The 10,711-nt window shown below is 62.7% G+C and overlaps 1 protein-coding gene across 1 annotated transcript in view; it reads left to right on the forward strand.

Moving 5' to 3' along the window:
• Window positions 1-7,440, forward strand: part of TESC (tescalcin) — a 51,197-nt gene extending 43,757 nt beyond the window's left edge. Inside the window, exons 4-8 of the mRNA XM_080649605.1 lie at window positions 234-373; window positions 1,427-1,488; window positions 1,583-1,690; window positions 5,177-5,224; window positions 7,180-7,440. Coding sequence (XP_080505731.1) covers window positions 234-373; window positions 1,427-1,488; window positions 1,583-1,690; window positions 5,177-5,224; window positions 7,180-7,257 — 436 coding nt within the window. The 3' untranslated portion in view covers window positions 7,258-7,440. The remainder of the gene's footprint in view (window positions 1-233; window positions 374-1,426; window positions 1,489-1,582; window positions 1,691-5,176; window positions 5,225-7,179) is intronic.
• Window positions 7,441-10,711: the final 3,271 nt, after the last annotated feature.

Genomic DNA, 10,711 nt, shown 5'->3' on the forward strand with positions numbered 1-10,711 from the left:
GCAGCACAGCCAGGCGGCCCTGCGTGCCAGGCCCCGGGTGTGCGCTCTCAGAGACCTCATGGCGGTGGGGGAGGCTGCGTGGCACCTCCTAGGCCCGGGCCCAGAGCAGGCTGTTGGGAAACGGAACCCAAGCTCGGACGGCCATGGAGGGCGAAGGGTGTGTCCCACAGGGCCGAGCTCTCTGCGCTGTGGGGCCTCTAATTCATTCCCAACTCGCCTCGCCGCTCCCGCAGGAACCTGCGCAAGGGGCCCAGCGGCTTGGCCGACGAGATCAGCTTCGAGGACTTCCTGACCATCATGGCCTACTTCCAGCCCGTCGACGCCACCATGGGCGAGGAGCAGGTGCAGCTGTGCCGGACAGAGAAGCTGCGATGTATGCACCTGCTGTTGGGCGGGGGTGGGGGCCGGGGGGGGGGGGAAGGTCGGTCCCAGTGACCCCACCACAAAGGGTGGCTCTCCCGCCTCCGAAATGGCCCTGTGGCGGCTCCCCGTGAGCACCCTCAGCAGCGGGAGGTCCCGGGCATAGAAGGGGTTGTAGGTGACGCGCAAGAGCAAGGCCCTAGGTTCAGAGAGACCTGGTTCCCTCAGACCCTTCCACTGGGCGGCCATGTGACCTTGGCCTGCACGTGGGCATCTGTGCACCCAGGCTGGCTCGCAGGCTGATGGGATCGTGGCATCGATGAACCCGGGTCCAAAGCCCTGGTTCCCCCTCCCTAACGGTGGCCGAAGGCAAGCACCTTAACTTCCATGAGCTTCAACAGCCCATCTGAGCCTCATGGGGAGTGTGAGGGTGAGGGAGAGGGTGTTTGACCAGGGCCTCAGGCCAGCGCTGGACAGATGCCAGCAAAGGGGGCTCCTAAGTTTGGGGCTCCCTGGGGCCAAGCCCGGAGGGCGGGAGGTGCCTCTGTTGCTGTGGGCGCCAGTGATGGCAGCAAAGGAACGCGTGGATGTCACCAGGAGGAGGCGCTGATGCCCCTCATGCCCACGGCGGGAAGCTCCCATCAGCCAGGGCCCCGGGGCCCGGGCCCTGCCAGGGACAAAACCATGAAATGACACTGCTTTGTCTCCATGCCAACGATGCTGTCACATCATCCACGCTCAGTGAGCCAGGCATCCTGGGCCCTAACCCGCCCGCTGTCACTCACTGAGCCCTGGCAGTGCCATGAGGGAGATGCTCGCTCTTCCCATGTTATAGGTGGGGAAACTTAGGCTCAGAGAGGTTGGGTCACCTGCCCAAGGTCACCTACTAGGAAGTGGCCAGTCTGACCCCTGTCCTTTGCCCTTGACCCCTATGGCTTTGGCATTCATGTTTCACTGTTAAGGTCTTTTGCTCAGTGTGAGGCAGGTTAGGAGCTGGGAAGGTGAGGGGGGCAGGGCCCCGGGCGCCCTCCACCTCCCTGACTGAGCCTTCCCACTGCCGCCCCAGTTCTGTTCCACATGTATGACTCGGACAGCGACGGCCGCATCACCCTGGAGGAATATCGAAATGTAAAGTATGCTCCTCGCCCGCCCGGCCAGGGCTCCTGGCACCTCCCGCCCTGCGGGGACGGAGGTCCTGGGTCACGTCTCCGCCCGCCGGCAGGTGGTGGAGGAGCTGCTCTCGGGGAACCCGCACATCGAGAAGGACTCGGCCCGCTCCATCGCCGACGGGGCCATGATGGAGGCGGCCAGCGTCTGCGTGGGACAGATGGTGAGTGAGCTGCCCGGGCGGCCGGCTGTGGGGCCTCTGGAGCGACCGGCAGCGGCAGCACCTGGCACCGTGGCAGGGCCGGGCAGGGTGGAGCGCGGGCTCGCTTTACTGTGTCTGTCCGGCGTGGCTCGGAGGGGATTTGAGGCCCTGAGGCAGGGCTCACAGGGAGCTCACTCTTGGGCCACCTGGTCTGGGGTCCTGAGGAGCTGGGGGGGGCGGGGGGAAGGGGGAGGTACCTGAAATGTGGGCGAGGGCTCCGCCTTCAGAGCTTGAGGCTGCGGAGGGTGGGAGCCCCCAGGCCTCCTCTGCTCAGGCCGGGCGGGCAGAGCTGGGGTCGGGGGGGGGGGCGGGGGGGACCCACGGGCATGAGCACAGAGCAGGACACACCTGAGCTTGGCTGGGTCACCCTGGTGTAGACAGGCCGGGCCACTTCTCAGGGCTGCAGGTCAGCCTGTGATGAGCTGGGCGGGTTGGAGCCAGCTTCCCCACCCCGCGCTCGACATGTGGCCGGGCGGCGGTCTGCAGAGCCTCCCCCCACTCGGTGCCAGCCGAACCTTCCTGGTTGTGACAACCAAAATGTCTCCAGACGTTGCCAGATGTCCCTGGGGAGCGTGGCCGTGGGGAGCGTGGCCGTGGGGAGCGTGGCTGTGGGGGAGCGTGGCCGTGGGGAGCGTGGCCGTGGGGAGCGTGGCCGTGGGGAGCGTGGCCGTGGGGAGCGTGGCTGTGGGGAGCGTGGCTGTGGGGAGCGTGGCCGTGGGGAGCGTGGCCGTGGGGAGCGTGGCTGTGGGGAGCGTGGCCGTGGGGAGAGGGAGGAATTGTCCCCAGCGAAGAGCCATTGGATTTGAGGGTCACAGGGATAAATGCTCAGTGATAGTCACCACATGTGCCCGTAGGAGCGGCCGCTGCCCGCGTTCACGCTGCTGTCGGGGTGTGGAGGCCCCTCCGAGGTGACCACAGCGTGTGCGGCCACGTGCGAGGCCCTTCACATACGCGTCGTGTTGATTCTTAGCCTCATTTTTACTGGTGGGGACCGGGGCTTGGGGACACGGAGCTCCTGGAATTCGGGGCCGTGCTTAGTAAGCTCCCTCGTGGGGCGGGGGGGGGGGGGGGGGGCGGGCGGGCCAGCCTGACACTGTGGCTCGAGCCCCCGGGACCTCGCGGCAGGCGCGGGGCCGTCTCGATGGACTGTTCCCTGCGTGTCGGGGTCCCACTGGGCCGTCCCCTGCCTGCTCCTGTGTTTCGGTCAGCTCCGCTGTACACGCCTCTGTGGCTGAGGGTTCACAGCGTGTGTGAGTGTGTGTGTGTGTGGTGGCACGGGGTGGGGGGCTGTTTCCTGCTGGATCTGTTTGTGCCCCAAGCCTGAGCCCAGGGGCCACAGCAGGCCAGGCCTGCCCCAGGGTGGGGCTGGGGATTACTGGCCTGTATTTTATCTGCCTGCTGCTTGGGCGCCGGCAGGCGGCTGGCCTCTGAGAAACCACCCCACTCAGCAACGTAACTGCCACAGAAAGGCTGGTGACCTCGGCGGGGAGCGCAGGGATGCCCACCGGTTGTGGGGCCAAGTTCCCCTGTGATGTAACCACACGCGCCTTCTCTCAGCCGCTTCCCGGCCCTCCGCTCCAGCTGGCTCGCTTTCTCCACTTGCTGGAGTAAACGTGGCGGCTCGCAGCTGCTAACGGGCATAAACCCCGCACAGCCCCCGAAGAGGGCATGTCGCCGTGGCTTCCCGGCCGTGTCCGAGCGCCGTCCACTTCGGCATCCTGTGTGCCCTTCACATGTTCCGTGGCGGCGTGGGCCAGAGCAGCAGGCGAGCTGCGTGCGTTTCGGTGCAGCCGGCCTCTGAGGACGCCGAATGCGTCTGCCACGCCGCCGCCCCACTCAGCACCATCACCCCTTTAGTGGACGTCAGGGCCTGTCACTGACGGCAACAGCTTCTTTCTGGAGTGTTCTCTCTGGGGAGGCTTCTTAGGGCTCCAGAGGGGCGTTGCTTGGCTGGGGTCTTGGCCTGGGGTGTTTCCCGAGCTCCCCTCTCTCCTTCCTTCCAAGGGTGCCCTGCAGCCTGGCTCGGGCCAGGGGCCTTGTCTGTACTTGGCTCTCCTCGCTGCCCGGGGGACTGGGGTTGCCCGCAGGGACAGGACGGCCACTTCCCCCTGGGCCCATGACCGGCATCTGAGGACTGGCTGCACTGGTAACATTAAAAGGAAGTGTGTGTGCCAGGTGCGATGAAGACACCACAGGGGAGAGCCCTGCCCACGGGACAAGCGGCCTGGCCCCGGCCATGGCCGTCCCTGTGAGGGCTGCCGGCAGGCCCGCCGTGGGAGGCTGCTGCCAGGCTGCCGTCAGTGGTAACGGGACAGCGACGTGGTAAGCGCTCGGGACAGTGCCTGGCACGTCGCAGACTTCCTTAAAGACACACAGCACAGCTTCCAGGGAGGTCCCGAGAGAGAAGCGTCTCTCCTTGGCCTTCTGCCATCCACCCGTCCTGCTCCAAGGGAACAAGGCACACACACGCCATGCCCCTGCTGGCTGTCTTTCCGAGGCCCTCTGCCGAGTTGGACTGCCCTGGCCTTTCCTCTGTGCCGACCCCGACGTGGCAGCAGTAGGGGTCTGGTTAGCTGGGCAGGGGGCCCGCAGACGTCCTTCTGCTCCTGACGGTGCTGGTTGGTTCCACTGTGTACGTGTCATGGCGCTGTTTCCCTATCGCGTGTATAGATCGCCCTTTTCTAACGGCCGCACAGTGGCCGGTACCATGGACAAGTGACGTTTACGTGGCTGGGCATCTGGGACGCTGGCCGGGCTTTCCCATCACCAAGGGGCTGGGGGGAGGTGTCCGGGGCCCTTGAGCAGAGCTGAGAGTGGCAGCAGAAGGGACAGGAGCCCAGCTGCCGTCTCACGAGGTCCCTGTGCCCACAGCAGGCTCACAGCGGGAGGCCAGCACCGCCAGTGACGGGGCAGGTGAGGCCACCACCAGACGTGTTCATGGTGACTCACTGGGCACACAGGCCAGCCTTCGACCCCCTGCTCCTTTCCCCGGTGGCCTGAGCTCGGATCAGCCTAGAACCGGTTCTTATCAGTGCTGGGGCGCTGAGGCAGGACCAGGAAGTGCGTGCCCACTGGCGTCCTGCTGGGACCTGGCAGAGGGGGCCGGTGGGGAAGGAGAGCCCGTGCCTCGCGCCCACCCCGCCTCCTTTTCCACCCTCGTCCACGGGGTCCCCACCCACCTACCCTCCCACCCTCCAGCCAGTGAGGGGGCCGTCGAATTCAGGGTGACTGGCCTTGAGCTGGAGACAAATAATGCAGAATGACCCTCTTGTGACTTGACATAAACAGGGCCAACCATGTATGCGTGTGCGCACGTGTGTGTGTGTGTGTGTGCGCGCGCGCGTGCGTGGGGGGAGGGGGCACAGGGGGATGCACGGGGGTGGGGTGGGGCAGAGCCTCCTGAGCCTCTGGTGGAAGCCACTCACCCTGCCTGTGCTCTGTCCCCAGGAGCCTGACCAGGTGTACGAGGGCATCACCTTCGACGACTTCCTGAAGGTGCGTGTCCGGGGAGAGAGAGTCGTGGGTGTGGCTGTGGTGGGACTCGCGGGGGAGCCAGCTGGTCCGGAGGAGACTGGCAGCTCTGTGGAAAGGGTCGGGCCTGGGCGTGGCCTTTAAAACAGTTTAAACCGGTTTACTTATGTTATTGAAAAGTAATATTCACGCGTGGTCAGAACATTTGGAGGGTACAAAGGGTGTACAACGCCACTCCGTCTCTCCCAGGCGAGTCCCTCGCCCCTTCTCAGAAGCGGTGCCAGCGCACAGACGCGGGACCCACCCCGTGAGGTCCTGCCCTGGCTTTCCCGCCTGCGCCTGCGGGGCGGCTGCGCTCCTCCGGCCTCCCGGGCGGGCTCTCGCGCTCCCCCTAGTGGACACTCAGGCCTTGCTCACCCCTCCTGCTACACATGACTCCCAGGTTGGGAGCTGGGACCCCTCGCTGCTCTGACAGGAGATACCCCGTGGCAGGGAGATGAGGCCCCCACTCTCTGACTGGCTCTTTGGCCCTGAGCACCCCAACATCGGGGTTCCCAAGGCCTTTCTGGGGGTTGAGAAAGAGAGGAAGCCGGGGGGACTGTGCACGGAGTGGGGCCAGGCCCTGCTCCGTCTGCAGCCCTGACCTGGCCCGTCACCAGCACTCGCCTGACCCAGACAGAGGCTGCGAGGCGGCTCGTGGTCTCCTTCGCCTTCCCAGACGCACCACCCAGGGCTGGGCAGGGCGAAGGCAGGAAACCTTCCTTCTTTGCCTGAGAAGCCAGCTTCTTCCCTGGAGGCTGGCCGCCAGGCCTCCAGCCGGTGGGCCTCTCCTGCTCGGCTAGCGCCTCCCCACCCTGAGCTCCACCGGCTTCCTTGGTGACCCGGTTGCCACCTGCCTTTGGCAGAAACCGTCCTGGTGCCCAGGCATCTTTCCCGGGAACGTCCTGCTCACCCAGCGAGGCCAGAGCCCGCCCGTGGAACCAGGTGTTTCCTGTGGGCCTCACCCCACACCAGGCAGCTGCGGGCCGGGGAGCACGTGGGCATCGCGCATGTGACAGTGGCAAGAAGCGCGCCAAGGCCTTCCTGTGGCTTTGGCTTCCCCGTTGCCAGCCCCCGGCCGTCCCTGGAGACGCTGTGGTGACAGCTTGAGAGTTTGACGTTCTTACATAAGCAGGGAGCCCGTGAGAAGTCACCGCCCACCACATCCCTCCGTGCTGTTAGCATCCCTCCTGCCTGCGCTCCATTTGGGGCCCTCTTGGGGGGTTGGGGGCGCTGTGTGGCTGAGGAGCTGGCAAGCACCCAGCCGGTGTGGGACTCTGTGTGTGTGGGGGGGGGGGGGCGGGGCTGGCAGAGCCCGGCCAGGCCTCACTGGGACGGCCTCTCCAGCACCCAGCCGGTGTGGGACTCTGTGTGTGTGTGTGTGTGGGGGGGGGGTGGCTGGCAGAGCCCGGCCAGGCCGCACTGGGATGGCCTCTCCAGCACCCGGTATGTGGCCATGGACCTGGTCTCTGAGTGGAAACGTTTCCTTTGAGCGTGTCTGTGTAGAACAGGGGACGGTTATAAAGCCCAGGCTGTGTCACCTTTTAATGAGTGATGGAGGCTTACTGAAACCTCACAACTGCAGAGCCCTAAAGTTGATAAAACGCTTCTGATGATCCGACACCCCACACCCCAGTCTTCTGTGCTGTGGGGGACAGGTGGTGGTCTCGGCATTTTACTGGTGAAAAGGTGTAAGGGCATGACTCAGAGCCTGAGGCGGTGGAGGGATAGGAGTGTGGGTTCCGGACTCAGTCACCACCTGCGGGGACATCTCAGAGAACCGGAACGCCAGAGCCAAGCTCACCGGCAGAGTGGCAGTCCCTGTGGTGGCTTAGCTGGTTGTCCCACAGACACATCTCTGATGCTGGCGGGGGGTCGGGGGGTGGTTCAGGACTTGCCTGGGTCAGTATGAGGCCCTCACGCCGCTCCGTGCGTTTCAGATCTGGCAGGGGATCGACATCGAGACCAAGATGCACGTCCGCTTCCTTAACATGGAGACCATGGCCCTCTGCCACTGAGCGCTCCCCGCGGAGACCGCACTTTGCACCGCGCAGCCCCCCCGAGGTCGAGCAGCCCCCCAAGGCCGAGCAGCAGGGCTGGGGCCTACGGCTGCAGCTCATCCCGTCCCCAGGACAGGGCATGGTGTGTGGGACTTTACTGTTTTTATCTCTAATAAAAAAGGAACAGGGTTTGTTAATGAACGAGGCTCTTGTCTGTCCCTTGCCCACACGAGTGGCCAGCCATTGGCTGGCACAGTGGAGACCGAGGAGCAAGCAGCTGAGTCGTGGTCGAAGGCTGGTTTGAGGAGGGGATTTTTTCTCCTTGTTGGGTTCATTTGGTAATGTGTCTGCTGTTTTCCCTGCAGAAGTGCTGGGAATTAAGTCAGGAGGCAGCTCCTTGCTCCCGGGACTGGGCACTTGGCCGTGGGCTTCCGCAGCGTCGTGGCCGCACGTTTAGAGCCTGTGCGGCTGCAGGGGCCCGAGCTGGCCTCGTGCTGCTGGGCACCGATGCCAGGGCTCAGGCTGGGGTGCTGTGGCCCCTCCTGGCAGGATGGGGCAGTGGCGGGGCCCAGCACTCGGTCCCCAGCGTCCGTGGCAGCAATGTAGACCTGGCACCGCGGGGGGAGGTGACCGCCCCAGGTAAGGATCTCCCAACGCTCACCTGATTCGGGATGGGCTGTGGGTGGGGGTGAGGAAGCACAGGCGGTGCATCGCAGGTGGGGCCGTGGCCTGTGAGTCAGCAGGCGGCTGGCCCGGGTCACACTTGGGGAGCCGAGATGCCCTGCACCTCGCCCAGCACTGACACCCTGGGCACAGCACTGGGTGGTGGGAGCTGTTGCTGTATGCATTCCAGGCGTCCTCCTGGCATCGCATTAAGGAGACGCTTGGTTCCTTTACTGACACTCGTTGGGCAGCGCTGTTCCAGCCTTCTAAGAAAGTTCTCCTGCGAACTGGCAACAGCTGTTATTTGCATTCTCTAATTTAAAAAAAAATCTTTATTGATTTCAGAGAGGAAGGGAGGAGAGATAGAAACATCAATGATGAGAAAGAATCAGTGATCAGGGATCAAGCCGGCAACCCAGGTATATGCCCTGACCTGGAATCAAACTGTGACCTCCTGGTTCATAGGTCAGTGCTCAACCACTGAGCCACCACGGCTGGGCTAAATTCTCGAATTTTCAATTCATAGTTTTGACCTAAGTGCGTTACAGTACTTCTGTCACACCCACGCACTGGGGTTCAGACTGGAAAAGGGACAGCCGGGCGCATGTGGGTCTCTAACCTGTTCTTGTCTGGCCCCAACTTTCCCTTCCCAGGGCCTCACCTTAACCCCATTGGCACACAGAGGCAAATGCGTTGTCTAGGATGAAGTTAATGTCGGCATTTATATTTAAAAACCAAAACAGAGCAGCAAGGGAGTTGGAGAGAAGCGGGCGAGTGTGGACCGCAGGAGTCCGAGGGTGGCTGACGGAGGCTCCTGCCTGCGTCCTGTTGTCAGAAAGCGCTTGGCAGGACGGGGCCGGGCCGCGGAGCCCAGCTGTGCCCGAGGACGTTGGCCTGGGACCCGCCACCACGATCTCACACGTGCGGACTGCGGCCCCCACACCCTGTGCTGCAGGTGGACGGTCAGGCTGCCGCCCAACCTCAGGGTAAGTGACAGACAGTCTGAAGTCCTGCCCAGGGCTCTGCATCCTAGACTAGCGTGTAATTCAACAAACATTTAGGCATCAAGAGGGGTAAGGAGGCAAAGGCCTCTGCTTCCTGCCCTCCAGGGGCCACATCTGGTGGGAAAGACCAACTGAGAACTAGGAAGAGGACAGCCAGGCCGTTTCCCGGTGAGGGCTGGGATGGGGTTTCCTCCTGCTCCCCTTGCTGCTGGGGATCTTGCTCATGCCCTTGGGTTTTCTGGCTGACAGCAGGTTTCTGGGGTCACTGGACAGCCTGGTGTGGGGGGATCTGGCCCAGGAAGTGCCTCCAGTGCACCCCGCGGCCGTGCGGAGGCGTGGTACCCTCCTCATGCCCAGTGAGAGGAACCCGGGGTCAGAGCGGGAGGACCCTGGCTACAGCAGGCCTGCATTTGCTGGACGCTCCCAGTTTGCTTCAGTTTTGTTCTTCTCAACAAAGGCAGCTCATTAATGTAAAGTGTTTTTATAAGTAATGTGTCTTCCACCGGCCCCATGCCCTGAGCTGGAGTTTGGGATGTGGGCAGGCATCGAACGCTTTCACTTGCAGACCACACAGGGACCAGGCTTTATGTCTGAAGCTTTGGGCCGCTGCTCACCTTAAATGCTCATTAGCGTGAGACTGACTCACTAGGAGCCCAGGCCATGCTGCTCAGAAGGAAGCTGATTTGTTCTGTGAGCCTGGGCCTTTGCTCATTCGGTCGTTTGGGGAGTGACCAGGGCTGGCTTAGCTGGTACAAACCTCCCAGAAGGGTAGGCTACAACCCCACCGTCTAGTGGGGCTGCTGGCCTTTGATGAACAAGTTGAGGGTTGCTGCTCTGGGCACAGGTCTCGGGTGCCATCTGGTAGTGTGGAGCGGGCAGGGGCCAGACGCAGTGGCCTGGAAACGGCTCCTCTTACCTGCGGAACGAGCGGGTGTGCCCAGGAGGGGCCAGCTGGCTGCACAGACCCAGTGAGAGTGCAGCAGCCCCCTGGCCCCTGGCCGGGCCACCTCATCGAAGCAGGTGATGTTTGTTCTGAAATGTATTCTAACACAGGCGGGTGATAAATCAAATAGATACATTTGTTAGCCCTCGTTCTATCAGGAACTGCAGTGACTAAGAGGAAGTAGGCAGAAATCAATGCAAAGCCAAATATTTGAAGGAAGCTGCTAAGTCAGGGCTTTGAGGGCCTCGGGCTACAGAGGGAGAAGGCGGGGCAGGGCCGGTGCCCAGTGGAGGGTGAGGTCACTTACCCAGGATTCAGGTGGAAAGCGGGATCTCATCCTACACTGCCACATCGCCAAGGGGGAAGAGTTACCAGATCTCGGCTTTTGGACGAATACGGCAATTTGACACAACAGCAATTTGGTAGGGTTACAAAAGGGCTGTGTAATGGAAATCTAATAGGAGAGGCCTGGGGGAGACATTCTGCAGCCACGTTAGACATGAATTATGGATAAGGAAACGGAGTAAGGTTACAGCAGCTTCCAAGTTTGGCCATGCACCCTCTCAGGGAACGAGTTATTGCTGGACTTTAACAAAACAGCTCCATTATCTTCTGGTCCAAGGGACGGAAAATTCTCTCTGTGCTTCGCTAATGGGAGTCGGGTCCCGTATGGCCCGACCCTGTCACTGAGAGCTGAACCTGTCCCTCCTGGCTGCACGGCAAGGAGGCTGAGCTGTGCTGCGAACGCATGGTGGTTTACACAGGCTGCTACAGAGTTAAAAATACAAGTCGCCTTGGCAAGCTGTTCTGCAAACACCTGCTTTGCAAGCTGTCGTCCCACAGTGACCTTGGGGAGGCCTTG

The sequence above is a fragment of the Plecotus auritus genome (assembly GCF_963455305.1).
Source record: "Plecotus auritus genome assembly, chromosome: 13".
Taxonomy (NCBI): Eukaryota; Metazoa; Chordata; class Mammalia; order Chiroptera; family Vespertilionidae; genus Plecotus; species Plecotus auritus.